The 19,369-nt window shown below is 38.7% G+C and overlaps 2 protein-coding genes across 4 annotated transcripts in view; both read right to left on the bottom strand.

The window, feature by feature from the left end:
* LOC134841070 (tyrosyl-DNA phosphodiesterase 2-like) overlaps positions 1-19,369 on the bottom strand; it is a 124,596-nt gene that overhangs the window by 83,270 nt on the left and 21,957 nt on the right. For 2 of the 3 annotated variants that reach the window (XM_063856841.1, XM_063856845.1), the window contains exon 2: positions 19-267. The exons of the other annotated variant lie outside the window; for it this stretch is intronic. In XM_063856841.1, the coding sequence (XP_063712911.1) occupies positions 19-250 (232 nt within the window). In that variant the 5' untranslated portion in view covers positions 251-267. The remainder of the gene's footprint in view (positions 1-18; positions 268-19,369) is intronic. 3 annotated transcript variants of the gene reach the window in all.
* On the bottom strand, positions 3,352-6,240 carry LOC134841751 (uncharacterized oxidoreductase YtbE-like). Its single transcript, XM_063857790.1, has 4 exons — positions 6,078-6,240; positions 4,457-4,717; positions 3,920-4,161; positions 3,352-3,498 (listed from the first exon to the last, which is right to left on the bottom strand). Exons 1-4 carry the CDS (start codon positions 6,238-6,240, stop codon positions 3,352-3,354), a joined length of 813 nt encoding a protein of 270 aa, XP_063713860.1.

Genomic DNA, 19,369 nt, shown 5'->3' with positions numbered 1-19,369 from the left:
CAAAAAATGATATCCAACCTTTTGCAGATATGGTTTTCACATTTTGAGCTGGTGGGACTTGGACGTTATCATCATCATCTTCAGGTGGTCGAGTATTGAACACTTGTTCGTATATCTGGAGGGTAACATTAAACTGCCAGTTGTTCTCGCTCAAGAGACAGTATGCCAAGTCCAGATCACAGTCGGTCGACTGACTGAATGCATACACCAGCTGCTGCTGGTCAGCGGTCAACTGGATCTTATCCGACATGCATTCCACGCAAATCTGAAAACATTGGCACAACTCAAAATAACTGCACAAAAACTAAAAGGAAAACAAACTTTGAAAAGTGTACGACGGTTGCTGACATTGTGTCACTTTACAGCAGGTCAAAAAAATTAAGCGCAATGTGACTGAAAATGATTGAAAAATAGGTTGTGGTTGGTTATAGATTGGAAAAACGATTTTAAAATGCTTCGTTAAGCGTTCAAATCGGTTGCATCAGTCTTGCGATGCGTATAGGAAGCAACTAGTTGAGGTTTTGATTATTTTGAAAGAGGGAGGAGTTTGAAATAATAATAAAAAAATGAATTCGCTTATTTGCTCGCCTCTTTTATTAGCAAACTGGATAACCAATTATTATTGATCAACGAACCAATGGGAAAACTCATTGTGAAAGAATCCAACAATGTACAACCAACAAAAATTTCGAATATAACGGGAATTTAAAATGCAGACATGCTAAAATTATGTTTGTAAAGTCACCGACAATTCAGTTGAACAATCTCTAAATTCTCAAACGTTTGCAAAAGTTGTTCAACAAAAAACCTAGTTCCCTATTACAATTCACTTGCTCTGGCAAGCGTTGAAACTATTGAAGTTGGTTGGAAATCTATTCAGACCCATTTTTAACGCCAGTTAGAATTTTTGAAAATTTTTTTTGGAAAGACTGCGATGAATTTTTTATGAGATAACACTATCATCTTGCAGAGTCGAGTTTCAAAGCAAAATTAGTAAAAGGCCGTCAAATATCAAAGCAGTGAATATTCCAACTATCCTTTAACAACTCTCAAAGAAAGAGGCGAAGCTGAACTTCCCGCCACTTGCGAGCCAAAAAAAACTGCCTAAAATCAAAAGAAATTAAGTCTCAAAAACACTTGCGAGAACACGACCAAAAAGCAGCTCTATCAATTGAAAAAAGAAAAAGTAGAAATAAGCATTGAATTAGCAAAAACTCGACTACGTGTAGGATTCGAACCTGCGACCTACTGCAATCAAGAGATTTTGAGTCTCACGCACTATCCACGCAAGCTTAGCAACCGACAAACACTAGTCACGAATAAAGCCGCTACATATACTTATAACTTGCCAATGCCATTCAGCAAAAGTAGCACCAAATACAAATAGACTCAATTTTGCATATGATTATTTGGAATATAACAAACTGAAGGCATCCACACTAACTTTGCATGTAACCGATCGCAAAGCATAAAACCACATTACGTATAAATAAATAATGCATTTCAAAAAACTGCGAGATATATTGATTTAGAAAATTTCTGAAATCAAGTTTTCATGATTGTTATGATGTTTGAAACAAATAGCTTTATTCGGTTCATTTGAGGAATTAAAAATGCATCAACTGTGTAAAGTTATTACTACTCTAATGTCAAAGCACATGCTATCAATAAGCTGTGAAAGTCCCTCAAAAGTGGCACCAATATTTGCTACTTATGTTGGAAAAAAAAGAAGGTTCGTTCTAATAACTCGATTCGCAAGAATAATGAAAGGCAATAACCAAACACATGAGAAGGATTCGGGCAACACAAATTCCATTCGTTTCTTTCTCATAACCAATAGGTTGAAACGATAAGAAAAACTTTGGTAAAAAATCGAGATGCAAAAGTTCCTTATTGTATTTAAACAATTTGCTTAAATCTTGCAATTAAACAACTTGCATATCCTACCGGAAAAATAAGGGGTACGAAAAGTTTCCGTATTTGCTTTAATTGATATCAAAAGAAAGAAAAAATGACAAAAAATAATTTCGCAAGTTTCAAACAGTTTCGGAACTCTGAAACCAAGTACATCCTATATGAAGTTGATACGAAACGTTAAGACAACTGAATCATCATAGAAAAAATAATAACAAACAAGACGCCCGTAGAGGAAATGAAAACACAAAAATTGCTCAATTCTAAAACTATAAAAATAAAATAAAAACTGATTCCACTCATTTGAAGAAAAATCAAAAAGAAATAAATCAGAATTGATGCATCCGAAAAACTGCAAAAGTAATGCCTATTTTTTTCAACAAAATTTCATTTACTAACAGAAATATTTTACGTGTAGAAAAATCAGAACATAGCCAATCGAAAATTGGAAACGAGTAATGAACGCAAGTAAATATTAAAAAAAACACTGACTTTCTTCAAAAAAATTCTAACCTTTTGAATTTCTAAAATGATTTATAATTAGTGCTTTTTTGATAACATTAACCCAACTAGAGAAAACTGGATCAACAGGTAAAGTTATTATTCTGATGGAAATCTAAAATTAAACTCCGCTTCCGAAATTAGAAATCGTTCATGTTTTTTCGCGTCATTTCCACGTTCGTATTTCGAGAGTGCTATTTACGTCACTTTCAGCAGATCAGTTTTAATTGAACTCAAAAAGTGCATATATAACTAAAATCATTCATAAATGCATCAATATGTATGAATGCACATCTGTAGTTATTAGAGACTTTTCCTTAAAAAAAACAACAAAAAAACAGCAAGACCTATAAAAGAGTCTTCACTACGTTCATTACTCTTAAAGACAATGAAATACATTTTGTCTCTGAAAAGTGAACAAAAAAGAGTATTTAAAGAAACTAAAAAAAGTTTTATGAAATAAAACCCCCAGCAAATAAGCCGACAAAAACTGGGACAAATCAAAAGCCGACAAAAAATCAACTTTTTTTCAAAATAGTTTCAGTTGTGGACCCAGTTTCATTTCAGTAGCTCTAGACCAGCTGTTTAAAACAGTTCAAACTGGCGAACTTGGTAATGGAGATTAAACTTTGGTCAAAAATGGCCAACTTAAAATTCGAAATTTGTCTTTCAAAAAATTTATCCGAAACTCGGAACAAAAACAACTATTTAGCCGAACTGAAACAACTTACAAAAAAATGGTTTTGTAATACCCAGACAGACTTTAATAGAAAATCACAACCATAAGTTCCAAAATTGTTTCTTTCTTAATTTTTTGTCCGAGCTCCGAGTTATCTTAGTAAAAATTAAATTTTTTAAACAATTTTTTAAGTTTCAAGTTCCAAATTCATCTAATAATTACAGTTTTCAATTTAAAGTGTTCATTAACAATTCAAATCACAACCCCGCAACTTTGCGAATAGCTTCAAAATTTTCATGTTCCAATTTCAGATCCAGAACAGCAAGATCGTCCTGCATGTGCTGGGGACTTTTGGTTCCAGTCAGCGGACAGATTCCCAAGTCCATCACAAATCGGAAGAAAACCTGAAATCAATCGGAATTTGTCTAAAACAAACCAAACAAAAACAGAACCATACATTTTAGAGGGAAATCATCAAGCGAGACGTTCAGCGCTTCACGGAGAGTCTCTTAAGCTCCTTGCTCGGATTTGAAACAAGCAATTTAATGATTACTTCTATAGATTGCTTTGATTTGTTGGTTATTTTTCAGAGAAATGTTTCTTCACCAAAGCAAAATACTGATCATTATTGTTTGATAAGTAAATTGGTTTTCAAAAATGTTTTTACGCGTTGAAATAAGTGAAAAAGTGGTACTCGATGTCAATGTGAGCAGTTTAGGTTTATTAATTTTGTTAAAAATCGTTGATCTAAAATATTGTCAACAATGTGGCATTAGCATTTATTAGAAAAGCAAAGCCAGAGTAAAAATATAAAGCTAAATTTACCTGTTCAGGTGTCACGTTTAGCTCGCTCGCTGCTTTCCTCACAGAAGGATGTGCCATATACTCTGGATTTGCACTGAGAGTCCAAAAAGACTGGTATATGACTCCGTTTTTAATGCACCATGCTCTTAGAGCTTTGTCGAAGCCGGTGGCTCGGTAGAATCTGTTTTGAACCACAGCTGGCTTGATTCTTGCTTCAGTGTACAGAGCGCTCAGTGACTGAAGATCATAGAAGTTGCTGACGCCTAAAAAGAAGCTGGATGTTAACACAATTAAAAGAAGTCAGAAATTACTTTTATAAAATCAGGGATCTTAAAATGAAAAACCGCAAAAATTAAACAAGGATTTAAGAAAGATTTCAAAAATTTCTAGCCTCAAAAACTTCTGTGTTCAAAAATCATTCAAACTTGCATGCCGCCAAAAACAAAACAAATTGAATTTATTTGAAAACTGGAGGCAACAATCCCTAGAAATTTTACTGGCGGAACCAGTTGGCGGCCAATAACTTGACGTCACCGTAATTTTAAATTATATTCGCACCTATTTGCTTCACTTCAGATTTATCCACTGCCTTTTCAAATTCTCTCCACACTTTCATGTTTTCAAGGTGGTCCCTCATGGGTCCATGCAGCACCAACGAGTCAATATACGTCACTCCCAGATTCTCCAGAGATTTGGCGATCGACTGTTTTACTTGCTCTTCTATTGATGCATTTTTGTCATATGGTATATGATTCGGATCTTGGCCATTTAAAGAAGTGTATTTGGTCTGGATGAATAGTTCCTCGCGCGGGAATTTTGCTGAAAGAAGAAAAAAGTATAGCTGAACTGCAGTCCTCGAACTGACTCTTCTCACCTCTTGAAATACAACAAACATAAAATACATAAGTAGAAAAAAAAGTCGGCGCGAAAATTTTGGTTCTTAGTTTTTTCCAAGGTGAAGCAGGAAATACCTGTTTGATAGTATTCGAATTTGATACACCGATGTGGGATGAAAAAGTAATTTCAAAAATTCGGCTTTTTGCCCAAAGCCTAAACGATTTCAATAATAAAGTATTTCACAAAAACAAAACACTTTACTTACGAAAACTTACGATTTAGCAGGGAAAATTCTCGCAATTGGTTCTTTCGATTGAACCCTTCATCTCAGAATGGATATGGTAGTTTTTAAAAAAAGCTAAAAGTTTCAAAAACGGTCAAAAGTTTGAAAACGTGACTTTGCGTAATCAATTTTTTTTCTGCAAAAATTAGGTCGAGGCCAATTAAACGAGAGGATTATGCAGGAACACATGCGGAGTACGCGGCCGTTCCAAGGATATAAGTTTGTTAAAAATCGGTACGGTAGGTTTTGAGAAACTGATATTTTTGCAAAAAATAAAAAAAAAAATCCAGCGCGTCTCAAGAAAATTTATATTAAAGAAAATACGCAAACAATTCCATAGATTTTCGCAATATCTGTTTTATCGGGAACTCCAGGAAAACATAACAAGCAAGACATTTGAATTTTAATTTAGCTATGGAACAAAATTTACGAGGCGGAGACAAAACTGACCATCTTTGAACAGAAACCCGTTTAGCCGAAAAAAAATTCTTTAAAAACTTTAAGATTCAAGACCCCCTGAAACTACAAGGAACAAAACTTGCAACCACCAATCTTGCTTACAGCACAAGAACAATGCGTGATGCGGCACCTAAGCCGGCAAAACTTGAGCAGACAACGAAAATCCTACAATTCAATTTTTACCGAAAATGTTTTATTCAAAATCATGCATACTGTAAAAAAAGGTCCTGCCGGGACTCATACCCCAGCATAGCCAGACCCTAGTAGGCGCAAGCGACCGCGTTAGCTCCAGGCAGAGTGAGAAGAAACCTGGAAAGGGTTAAAGCTCAATATTAAAGAAAGTGCAACTTCTTGTAAGAAAAGTTGTTTACGGGAAAAAGTCTAGTTCCCGATGGTAGCTCTCGCAATTGTAAAAATATAATCTACAATTCATTATTTAGCAACATTCACAAATTAAACGCAAATTATTATTGTCACGGCCCGGACTGATCACAGCTTTTTGGGGGTAGATCCTGACCACGTTTTGCTACATTACGACCTGGCTGGACGAAGTGAAAAAGGGTCAAAAATAGGAGTTAAAATTGAAAAAAAAAGGCTCACCTGAATCCATGTAGTTCTGGATGGCCCTGCCGACCAGTTGTTCCTGGTAGTGCTTGGGCTGACATGCAGTGTCTATTCCCCTGTATCCATGAGTTAATGCACTCTTCACCAACTTCGTCGTTTGATCTTTCTTCCAAGCTGTCCCGTAGATCAGCCTTGGCATCATCACCCCATGAGGACATTTCACTATAGGAAAAACACCAAGACTGACCGGAGTCGAACAGTGACTTTAATAAGTTTACATCCTTAATCAAAGAGCCAATAAAAAGGGTTACGCATAAAAGATTTAACTCATCCCGTTTTTCGAAGCATCTGGATTAGACCCTAAATTTCATACTAATCGCTTATGCTTATAGCAAAACAATACATTTTCCCATTTTATATGAAGTTTAATATTTTAGATAACTTCGAAGGCAAAAAAATACCAATTTCAAGTTTTAGTTCAAAATATTTCTGATCAGTTCCTGTAGGAAAAAATTAAGCGACTTCTATTAATATAGCTTTATAGGTTTACTAACCTACATGATGCGCAGGAAGTCCGTAGGCTGACATGTTAGCAAGCCTGAAAAAAGAGATGGTGCTTAAATACATAGTTGGTCCACGTCAATCGAATGAAATTACTAAGATTGATGCGAAGCAACAATTGCAATATAAAAAGGATAGTTAATAAGAAAAAAGACGGAAGTCGGATTTTTTTTCTTAAAAATTAGCTGAAAACACTACATGGAAAAATTCGAAAAAACGCCAGAAAAAACTTCACTTTTGTATCGGACGATGTTCAAAAATAGCTTCAAAAAGCTTTCGAACTCCTTTTCCGAGCGGAAAATTGGAAACCGAAGAAGGCGAAAAATTGGATACCGAGGTAGGAGTCACAGCATGGTCCCAATTTTGTACAAACCTTCTCCAGCAGGATCATCGTTTCCCAATTCGTGTTTTTATTGTGGGAAAAGAGAAAACCAGCAACTACATTCCTCTACCAATCAACTGGATCAATCAATAACATCTTACTAAGAGGCGCTGGATCAATCAATAACATCCTACTAAGTGCCGCAATAGAATCGAATCCAATTAAGAGCCGCAATAGAATCGAATCCAAGACGGCTGTACATCTGGCCTATCTCTGAGAGAAAAAAACGAGAGCTAACACAAGCGTCTGGTGCCATTTCTGCGGATGGGCACACCTCTCTTGCACCTCGTTGCCTATCACTGCGGAATGGTCTCGCAATTACTACAGTCAAAACTGGTCTGACTGTCAACAGCCAAAAAATATCTATTGCAGCCATTCAAAAAACCAAACTTCATGATACAATCACATGTACAACCCTCACTCGCTTATCCGAAAAAAAACGCAGAACACTCCGCAGATTAAAAAACTCATTAAACTACTTAAATTGACCCACAGGTTGTCACAAATATAATTAAACAGCAAGAAAAGCAAAGCTTAAGAGTCCGACAAAACCGCTACCATTAATCTTCACTATCATGGAAAAAGGTATCAAATTTCTTACTGAACTAACATTAATCACCCTTACCATCTATTATTCAGCAACTGGAAAGTAGGCCGACTTTTTCTTTAACTGAAACCAGGAAAAAGCAAAAATGAAGCTAAACGCAGCTGACCCATAGCGTCCTTACCCCCAGTAGCGAAAATGATTGAAAGATTCTTGCTGGATGACTTCAACCATATCCCACTAGCACATCACCAGCACGGATTTCGAGAATAGATCAAAAATACTGCCTTGCACTCATACCGACTGGCATAAGAAACGGACCTAATGAACCTCGTCCTCCACGCAGAACACTCTTAATTGCCTAAGATCTTACTGCAGATTTTGACAGTGGATCACGGTATCATGTCATAAGGTCTTGAAAAGTCGTCTCTTCCAGACAATACAAACAGATGGATAGAACATAAAATTTACAAAGCAGGGCAACTTAGATTGAATTTAGAAACAAAAAGTCAAATGTGACGAATGAAGCAAAGTGTACCTCAAAGAAGAGTCTTTTCGCTTTTTCTGTTCAATATTTATGTATGTCATCAATGCCCTTTCCATCCGCCAAAAACATCAAAGTAACAACATATGCAGATGATACTTGTATCACCACCACTGATCGGAACAGCAATAAACATGAACTAGAGGTACAACTTTACCTATATACATTGAATAAATGTCTTCGAAGGGGCAAATTACAACTATCTACAAATAAATCTTCTGCGACTATAATAAAAATCTGTAACTAAGAAAAAAACGAATCAAACTAATGTTATCCAAAAACCTAATTACCATCCAAAATCCTCCACCTTTGATAACCTCTTAACTTTCACTGAACAGATTACCACAGATATAATTAAAGTCCAAACACGCAATAACTTCCTGAAACAACTCTCAGGCACAAGCAGGGGGTGCAGCAAAGAAACCGAGTATTACATATAAGGCTATTCGGCGTAGTGTTCTGTATTACGTAGCTCCTGTCTGGCCACCTTCAGTCAGTGAACTTCTTGGAAAAACCAAAAACGTGGGAAAAGGCAGAAAAATGACTCCAATTGCACACTTTCTTTGTAACTCACAGCAAAAGAACACATTGAAATGTTGAGCGAACAATTTCTAACTGGCCGCCATCAACAAAAAAAATTACCGCCATACAACCAAACACTACCTGATGATGAGACTTATAAAATCAAGACTAGCCGAAAAAAAAATAATGCAACATCAAAAAACAGCTTGATGAAATGATCGCTTAGCACCAGTTCATTACAAGTCGCTCTTAAACCATTTAATTCAAATGATATGAAAAACTACGTTACCAAGCATCCTTTCAAATTGATGGGCTATCAAATTCCAGAAATTTCATCGGAGGAAAATAGCTTTCCGGGAATTTCACGGCGTACTATTGCTCAACTCCGCTGTGGATGTAGCACGCAATGAAAAAGATATTTGTCGAAATAGGACAAAAAGATTTAAGAAAACTGCCATATCTGTAACGTTAGTCCGCATGACATACACCAGATTGTTAACTGTTCATCAAAGTCAACATCTCTTAAACTTGATGACCTGTGGGAAAACCCCGTTGTAGTCGGAAAATGGCTCAACTAAGCAAGATAACGGAGCATATAAGGAGCTTTTCTCGGTTCTCCGCACAAATTTAAAGCAGTCCGCTAAAACCGGGCACGCAAGTTTTGCTCGATTCTCCGTGCCAAAAGCTGCCATCTTGAACATATTCTACTCAATACTGTCCGAATGGGTCCTTCCTTTGTCAAACTCTTGAGGGATATTACACCGTCAAATTCTTGAGAAATATTCGCTGTGTACCATGCAGCCAATGCAGATCACAAAAAAAATAGTAACTGAGTCAGATTTACTTGCCTGACACACACATCGCAGCATCATACTGTAATCGATAGGACTCAAGTCTAAGATCTATGCGAACACCAATTAGAATGATTTGCAGGAATCAATTATAACCGTCATATGTGTTTAGGCTAAATTTGATGATGTTCAGCGTCCTAAAAAACTATCTAGAAAACACTCAGCATTGATTCATTTGAAAAACGAAACTTTTTCATCACAATCCAAATAGCTCCTAACTGAAATTTGCGTCCAGAAATTTCGATCTAATATAATATCAGGTTCAAGCTATCCATGCTATAATATCAGGAGGATTTTTTATTCTGTCTTCGAGGTATTAACATAAAAGGATATCTTACAAAACCAAAGTATGATATCTACTAGAGCATTGTTGATATTAACTCCATTTACGTTATCAAAAAATTAAAAATAATTCAAAGAGTCATCAGCATAAAGCTGGTAACTTAAACTATGATGAACGACGAGCCCTATCGGTAGCCATTAAAATAAACTAGAACAGGGCCTAATATAGACCCCTGCGGTAGATCTTGGCCAAATGATATTGCATCAGAAAACTTCTCGACGACTTGCTTTTGATTCAATAGATAGGATTGAATCTATTTGAGCGTACTTCCTCAAACATTGAGATATCTTTTCAGCAAAGAGTAGAAAATTATTTAAAAAAATAGGTGACCATTTCATTTTCTCTCATTGAACAGACATCCGCAACAGTTTTCATCAAAGCCGTTTTTGTCGAAAAAAAATTTCCAATAGGCAGATTGTTTTGGCACCCACGTATGCTGATAGTCTAAATAATTTACCACATCGTCAACTATGTCTTCAATTTGTTTGACAAAAACTTGAGCAACGGATCTACAGCAAATTAGATGTTTCATATTCAATATAGTTTCTTGAGTAAGCGAGAAACAATGCCTGTTTAGAAAATGTTAGCAAAAAATCCATGAATATTCCACTAAGACATTTTATTGCTGTTCTTGCAAACAAATTGTACGAATCTTCAAGCAAAAATAGATTGAGCGACGTCAGTTTACGAATCCATTTAGAAAGAGAAAGCTTTTCAATTGCTGCTGAAGAATCGCTTTCAGGGAGTTAGGAGAGTGCTGACAATTTTCATGAGATATATTTTATCTTCTGTGGAAAAGAATTCACTAATATCATCCCTAATTTTAGTCAGTTCTTCGTGGATGGTGAACTTGACACTTTGGAATTACCATCAAAATCACACAAACAACTTTGTGCTGATTTTTTCACATTCAGACAGTATACGAGTAAAAAGCTGTCTTTTCCCAAAATATTTTACTTGGCATGTACTCAGATATTGTTAATGCGCAGTCCTGTTTTCAACGGACGGTTTTTCGCAGAACCCTTTTTCTAGGTTCCGTTTTTTGCTGTAGAGAAAAGCATTCCATAACAAGTCAGCTTCTGATTTCAAAGCCTTTTATAATTCATAGGGGTATGATCGTCAACTATTAGCCCCCGTGACCTTGAACAGAGGTCAACACCAAGCAGGCTTTTTCAAATGCTATGGGCGACATGTTTAACAACTCACCTCTCGTAACGTTTAACATCCTTAAAATTTCAAGATAAGCTTGGAAAGGTCAAAGTCAAATGTCTGGACAGCTTGCCTTGAAGTTTTGAGCGCAGTCAGGTTAGCGCAAGGCAACGACGGGCAGGGCAAGGAGTGGTATACAGCAGGGCAGCGTAATGCAAAGAAGGGAAGCGCAAGGCTAGGAGAGACAGGGCAGCGAAAGGCAACGCAAGGATGGCAGGGCAACGCGGAGCAAGGCAGGTCAAGGTAGCAGAAGGAGGACAGAACAAGGTGAAGCACAGCAGCGCGAAACAAAGCAGGGTCGCACAAGGTAAGACAGGGCAGTGAAAGTCATGGCAGGGCAAGGCAGCGAAGCGCAAGACAGGGTAGATCACGGCAGCGGAAGGAGTGGCAAGGCATGGAAGGTTGATGAGGAGCTTAACAGGGCAAAGCACTGCAGTAAATGGTAGCAAAAGGCAAGATAGGGCAACACAGGACAGGGCAGCGCAAGCACGTGCTTGACAGGGCAGCGCGATGCAAGGCAGAGCGGCGCAGAACAAAGCAGGATAGCACAACGCAGTGCAGCGCAAGGCAGTGTAGCGCAACAGAGGGCAAGGCAAGGCAGCGCAAGGCAAGATAGAGCAGCTGACGAAAAGGCAGGGCAAGGAGCATGACAGGGCAGCGCAAAGCAAGTCAGAGCATCCCAAAACAAGACAGCATAGCGCAATGCAGTGCAGCGCAACACGGCAAGGCAAGGTAGGGCAGCGCAAGGCAATATAGGGCACAGCAGGAAAGCGCAAAGAAAGGCAGCGCAGGGCAGCTGAAGCAAAGGCAAGGAGCATGACAGGGCAGTGCGAAGCAAGTCAGCGCAGCACAAAAAAAAGGCAGGATAATTTCCAAGTTGAGATGGCTGTTTCATTATGGCAGTTTTTTCCTTTTACAGTCACCAGATAATTTTAAGCCTTGATGTTTTAAAGACAGCGTATCAGAGTGTAGTTTCTTCTAGTACTTAGCGCAGGGGGGTTACATATACAATAGAGGGGTCCGAATAATTGCGCAGGGTTTGGTAAAGTAGAAAGTGCTTTGGAGTCATTCAGCTCTATTGCTTCGGTGATTGCAATTGAACTACCAAACAAGTTAGAGCGAAAAAGCAAGGTATTTCGGTGCAAAAAAAATATTGAAAACGATCGAGCAATATCTATTGAATTACTGAACCATCTTTTAACACCGAGTAGTGGTGATACCCGGGACTCCTCTTGTATACTTTCCTAAAAGGGCTCCACTTTATCACACTGCAGGGAATTGATGGAGGACGTTAATGGGATAAAAACTTTTTCTAGAGGAGCCGTAAGTTAGACAGGCAAAGCTGCGCTTCGCAAACACTTGGAAGAAAACGACCAAAAAGCAGCTCCATCAAACGACTTAGGAAAAAGTAGAAATAAGACTCAAATTAGCAAAAGCTTGACTACAGGTCGGATTCGAATCTGCGACCTAGCAAATTAGAGTCACACGCACTAACCACTCAGCCACGGAGGCTTAAAATCCTAAAAACTAGCCACCAATAACGCAGTTACAAATGAAAAAAAATGCCAATGCCTTGCAGCAAAAGTAGCACCAAATGCAAAAAAAAACGCACTTTTGCAGGTAACAAATAGCAAAGCAAAAGCCACATTGTATAAATTATGCATTTCAAAAAATTGCGAGATACATTGAGTTAGAAAAATTCTGAAATCAAGTTTTTATGATTGTTATGTTGTTTGAAACAAAAAGCTTTATTCGGTTCATTTGATGAATTGCAAATGCATCAACTGTGTTAAGTTATTACTATTCTAATGTCAAAGCACATTCTATCAATAAGCTGTGGAAATTCCTCAAAAGTGAAAGTGGCACCAATATTTGCGACTTAGGTTGGAAAATTTTTTTTTTGCATTAATACACTTTGCTTCGCAAGTGAAATCAAAGCAATCGAAAGTGGTCCTACCGCAAAACATGAAAAAAAATGGCCAGCAATTCTGAAAAATTATTAGAAATTTTTTATAAAATTGTTTTATCTTCGATTTTTTTTGGAAATTTTAAACTGTCGTTCGAAGAAAGGATTGTTCTTCTGCACATTTTTGGTTGACACTGTCGAACAAAGAGAGGGTTGTTCTGCCTTTCTTACAGCTAGCGATTACTTTATAGCTACCGTAAACTTGACTTAACCCGACAAGGTTGTTTTTAAAGCGTGGTTGACTGTTGGCGACAATGGGGTCATTTATTTTGGTTAACTGTGATTTTCTCTCGCCACATATGCTAATTTAGCATTAAATCAACACTCTCTAACCACAGACTTAAAAAAATGATATGCACTTGCTGTGCAAATAGCACAGAATTTTTCGGCCGCAACGAAGCGATTAAATTAAAAAATTTAAAAATCTGAACTGCATGAGAACTGAGTTCAGAGTCAATTGTAAAGCTCGTGTCATATCGTCTAAAAACGGAAAATAACACAATCATTTTTTTTAAAATTCCAAATCCTAATCACGCCTGAGCGGGCGCAAATATGATGCCACTTTTGACTCTGACTCCCGTACGAACTTAATTTGGAGGAGTGGACAAAATCCGGTAGAAAAACACGGGCTGGTCTAGTTCCTTTAGAACACTTTCAAAGACGCAGCCGGAACGATAAAAAATTTATGCAGAAATGATTACTCGTCAATTCGCGAAATTCAAAAAGCAAAAAACTGTACATAGGAATTAGCGATTTGACTAACCTCCAATAAAATTGGCCTCGTCTTGTAACACAAGCTGCAGTGTGTAATCACAAATGATGGTTATTAATTTACGAAGAGGTCATCCAACGTTTATAAAAAAAACCCAGGCTGAGATGAGAGGCAGGTTCAAGCTCAATTATAAGAATCCGAAATATCTTGAGAAGTAAAGAAATCGTCTAAATAAGTTACAAAAAAGAATAATTGTATCGGATCAATTGAGCAACCTCCCCCATTCTTGCGTGGAGGGGTGGGGAATAGCTCAGAAGACAATTGAGGCATGTTCACAACCATTTGAAACAAGTTTCAATTTAGAAAATCATGCACCGGACTGTCCAACGAATGTGAAACAGCACAACTCACAATTTCAAAACTGAAAACTAATTTTAGCGTGAAAGAATGGCACCAAATTACTTGCTTATAAAACCGAATTTTTTCTATATCAACTGAAAAAAATGCGCTATTACGTACATTTTTAAATTGCTTAAGGAAGCAAATTTTTTATTAAGACGCGATAAACATCCAATTCAAAAAATCAAACAATTCGAGGCTCAACGAAATATATCAATCGGACAATTGGAGCGTGCTATCTCTCAATACATCTACCACGTGCTCACGTTTGATAACTCAATTAATCCACTTTATCCAATATATTCGTAATTTATTATCTTATCATTTTATTTACATTAAAAGAAAAAAAATAAATTTGAAGAAAAATAAGATCCCAGTTGACAATCGAAATCAAGAAAACAAAACGAAAACATCTAGCTGAGCATCTCGTTTTACATATCAAATCTGCTACTTAAAAGGTGAAGTGAATCAGCTCATTCTCAAAAGCATACAGCATTTAAAATGAATGTGACCACAAGATCATAATCTAATTGACTTCCTTAAACTTATTCAAGAACCACATGCAAGCAAATTTCAATCCAAGACATCTTGAAATAGCTGACGAAGAGTCATTGATGATTGACTCAGCGAAACTCCTAGCTGGTCGTTCTTCTACTGTTATGCTCTCTCCTTCACTCTGTAAGCCGCCTCCTTTAGACACTTTTTGGTCGTCGGACACTTCGACGTAATACACATAGTTTGAGCCTACGCGTCCTCCAGATACGTAAGTTGTAATTAATTCCAGGTCTTTGGGTTCCACTTTGTATCCAGTTTCCTCCAAAATCTCTTCTACGGCTGTCTCTGTAGGGGTTAAGTCAGGTTTATCACATAGACCTGCACACAGTTCCAGTTCGAAAGCTTTCTCATAATCCAGTTTACTTGGGTCAAGATCCCCGTACGTTTTTCCAATTTTCTCGAAGTATTGACTCACGTATGCCACTGCTCTGAACTGTTTGACAAACACAAAGGTATTTCTGGTTTTGTTGAATATCAGAATATAAACTCCATTCAAAATTTCGATGGTTTCCCAGACAACGGGATGCCCATCAACTTCAAAATCAATTTTGAGTAATTTAACATATTTCAAGTTTTCCGGGTTTTGCGATGTTTTAACATTTTTAATGGACATTTTCTGAAAAAAAACAGACGGATTAGTTTTAAGTAAAACAATAGCTTTTTTTAGTTTTTCTTTGAATCCACAGACGGTTTATTTAATAATGTTGGAAAGGTCACGTTAAAAAATTATCTTCAAAAATTAACTTAAACCAGTAAGAGTTACTAAAAGAAATTAATCCCTTCAAGGCTATTGGGGCATCAAACAAAAACCGCAATGGCTATTAAGTTCAACATACAAGAAATCGGTGACTCCCGCTTTTGAAGTTTTTTTTGTTTTTTCAAGGGTAATCAGAAGGTCAAAAGTATCATAGTAACCGAGGTTACAGTTAGGAGTCCCTTCATCACGTATTCCAGTCAAACTCCTTGGAATTTTCTAGATATGGAACTGAGAATGATAAAAGAAGATGACAAGTGGTTAAGTCCTTTTCAATTAAAATCGATACGGGTTACGTTTCTTCAATAAGAACACGCAACTCGAAACGAGAAAATATAATATACAAGTGTTACAAATAAAAAATTCGTCGAAAGTTATTTTGTCTTTTATTGTTCCGAGTACGCAAGCGGCATTCATAATCTGTACTGCCAGGGAGATTCTCTGTTTTAAAAAGCTGCCACCTCTGGGTTCCTCAGTGCATATGCTTAGGTTCTTACAAAGCTTGCTTGAAAAAGCTTCTGTGCTGGGGCCGGCCGCGCCCTGAACTTCAAAAGCTAGCGGTTGAAAAAGATATCCATCATTTACAAGATCTTTATACTTACCAGGATTGTAAATAGACCCGGCATTAATCCTACAAGGAGCTAAGGATTCTACTACCGTTACATCCCACAAGTGGAACATTCGTCTACTGTAGTCACACATGAGGCTTAAGAAAAATAGGCCCTATAACCATTGGCTCAAGAGTCAGGGACACTATCTCTTGTGTTTTTCTACCTCAAATCAGTCGGAGCCAATTCGGTTCGCTTGTGACATGAGACTACGACCCGTTACAGCTTAAAGGCTTCTACCAAAATATCCCCCACTCTAGAAATCAGAACGTCCCCATACTTAGGTCTCTAGATACCCAAAATACATGAACGCCGTTAAAAACCGGGTCAGAACAATCCGTTAAGTTACTTTTTATCAGACAGTGGAACTTTGATCCATTTCAGATGGATCAACCTAAAACTCGCCTTACCTCAACATAACAATCATAAAACACACTCTAGAAATTTAAATTGAGTACTCACATCGTAGCACGCTCAAGAACTGGGAGTAATTAAGTCGGTAATCAACTCGAGAATTAAATAATGTAACTAAATGAGTTTAATGTTTATCAGTTTCAATACAGGACCAAGTTTGAACTCTAGAGTATGGTTTCTCATGAACCATTGGGACACTCAAGCTGTCCATCTTTCCATTGAAGGTTCACTCTAGTCCAGTTTGAATGATAATCCAGTCGAGTAATAATAGTCCAATTCTCGGGAATACGCTTCCTTCTCTTTCAGATAGGACAGCTCTACTCTAGTTTTATTGTGACGGAAATTGCGAATGGCAATTTCCTACTGCTTTGTCTGGCAACTTTCCCGCGATTGTTACTCGATCGTTCTGATTTCTCTTTTTCGGTTTTCAGTTATCGCGAGAAAATCGTGCATGACAGGCTCCATTCGAATTTTTGAAAAATCAATATTCACTCCAAAATTAAGCGTTCTTGTTTTTCTCAAGGTCAAACTTCCAAATATGACCGACTGGCACATACTCCCCGGACTCAAGATCGATGTCCTCATCATGTGCTGTCGTCTGCCAGTGAGTCCCAGAAAACCGAGTGTTGCTCAAGGTACAGTGCCAGTGGTCATTTACAGAAGTTTGCAGCAGACTTAAGCTTATCTACACCCCAAAATTCACGGCCATGTAAAATTTTCACACTATCGCTAAACAGCAATCAAAATCTGCACACACCTGCACCCTTGAATTCTCGCTTTTCAAGCCAATTATTTAAAATTTCTTTTGTCCCATTCAATCAGGAAATTGTCATGCAGCATTTTGATTTATATAGTAAATATAACATATTAATAACAATATCTGATTCGTTAAAATTTCTTTTTCGTGAACCCAGGTTTCATCCGGATTCACACTCAAGCCCCCCTTCCCTCTCAAGACTCAAGATCTCTTTGAACCATCCGCTCATTTCGCACTCTTCGCCTTGGAGGTGCCGTACCCTGAGGTACTAGATACGGCAATCACGATCTCCTCCCAAGCCTTCAGCTGTTCATAGGATCGCATCCATTCCCTTTGCTCCTGCAACCTCTTTGCCTGGTTGGGTAGTGCCTTCACCCTAGATTCCCGGTTCAAACAAAAGGAGTTGTGCAGGCTCAGGCTCACGTTCTTCGCCAAGTCCTCCTCTAGTATCGATTCCCTCGCTTTGGTATTGTCTCTAGACATTTTACCAACTCTTTTCCATCCTGTCGTGATCGCATTTCGATGGGTTAACAGGGGTCTCTTGAAAGCTTCCGGCCCAATCTCGGCCTGGAACTGTCGATACTCCTTTTGATGCTTTCTCATGTGATCTTTCGTTGTCATGTATAACCAAGACGTCAGTGTCGCTCGAAACCATGGAAAGTACCTCAAGCGGCTCCATACGTGTCTGACTTCCATTGGTATGGCGAATACTTTGCATGCAGTCTCAAACAACTCGAGTCTCCTGCTGTAGTCTATCGCATATATTGACTCAGCCGTTGGCGTCTTCGCTTCCCGATACTTCGTTATATTCTCTTCTATCCATCTCAGAGCCAGCATCGTACTCACTACTAAGAGCGTCACCTTCTGCCGGTGATCCCGTAATCCGATCGACCGAATTTCTTCCATATCCCACACCAGGCAGAGGTTCTTGTGATCTGGATACCACACCGTTTGTGCCAAACAGTGGCATGGGCATTCTCCATGGGTGATCTCAATGCTCCTGAGGTTACGCTGCCCCGAGGCTTCCAAGAGAGGCTCAAGCTCCATCATTTTCTCATGCATCGTGTCGTTCTCTCCCATGTTTGGAGCACCCCCCACAGGTTTTCCGATCACGTTTTGTCTCTCGTGATCGCTTGTGTTCTCACTTTCCAATTTCAAAAGCTCTTCTCCCCAGATTTCACTCAAGTCATCTCTCAACTCTTTCGGTACTGTCCCTCTGATTTTCCTCAACAACTTGTGCGAGTGATGCGATACCCGAGCCAACCTCACGCACTTGGGCACTGAGAAGGCCTTGTCCACCAATGTTCTCTGGCTGGATGCTTCCACCATCGCCATGTGCAGTGGGTAGTGGCTTCCGCACAAATTGGCCATCATTGACCCTATCAGGGATTTTGCGTTCAATGGCAGGCCATAAGCTTCGCTCATGGGAAACCCCATTTCCGCCTCGAGACCAACCTTCCAGCTCCGGATATGTTTTTGAGTCACCTGCAACACCCCAGGCCATGATTCCACGCTCAACGCCGTCACTAAATGGTGTTCAGACTCTAGCCTCTCCAGTGACTGCAGACTACACATTCTCGAGAAGAATCCGAGAGCTGTCGCTATGTTCACCGTAGTTCTCGCGTAACACTCCGCCACTATTTGTACTTCACTTTTCTCCCTTTCCGTGATGTCTTCAAACCAAGTAACCAGATCTTCTTTTTGAAAGGACAGTATCCTGACACATGATCGTCCATCGCAGGTGTGCTCTCCACTCCCACACGTAGAATCCAGACAGCTACCCGGCTCCATCTTCTTTGCTGACTCGAGATTTTTCGTCTTTTCGCCTGACTCCTTCATCTGAGGTAAGATCAGTTTGTGCACCACACTCAACTTTGCCAAATCTTCATCTTCCGTTGGTGCTAACCTCACCCGCTCGGTGGTCTCCTCGATCAGACTCGCGTGGGGATGTGGGCACCAGGAGGGTCTTAGTAACTTCCATACCACTCCCAAGTTCGTGATCAACAAGCCATTGCCATCACCCATGTTCACTTCAACTCTCTTGTTCGAGCGCGGTATGCTCACCACCTCCGGTGTTTTCTCAAGAATCAGGCCCAGGCTCGGCCTCCCTTTCTCCACCGCGTCTATTTCCACTATTTTTTCTGTCCAAAACTTCAGCAGCTCCGCTACCTCGTGGTTCCTGTGAGCGCCTCCAGTTTCTGAGTCTA

This window comes from Symsagittifera roscoffensis, chromosome 3, assembly GCF_963678635.1.
Source record: "Symsagittifera roscoffensis chromosome 3, txSymRosc1.1, whole genome shotgun sequence".
Lineage (NCBI taxonomy): Eukaryota > Metazoa > Xenacoelomorpha > Acoela > Convolutidae > Symsagittifera > Symsagittifera roscoffensis.
The sequence above is the reverse complement of the archived record's forward strand: the minus strand, read 5'-3'. Positions and strand labels throughout refer to the sequence as shown.

Bases quoted from the DNA above. Each gene is read 5' to 3' on its own strand.
- LOC134841751 (XM_063857790.1), bottom strand. From the start codon at position 6,240: ATGCCAAGGCTGATCTACGGGACAGCTTGGAAGAAAGATCAAACGACG. The intron at 4,162-4,456 runs GTGCGAATATAA...GCTTCTTTTTAG, and splicing joins ATCTGAAGTGAAGCAAATAG to GCGTCAGCAACTTCTATGAT. The intron at 3,499-3,919 runs GTAAATTTAGCT...GATTGATTTCAG, and splicing joins TAAACGTGACACCTGAACAG to GTTTTCTTCCGATTTGTGAT.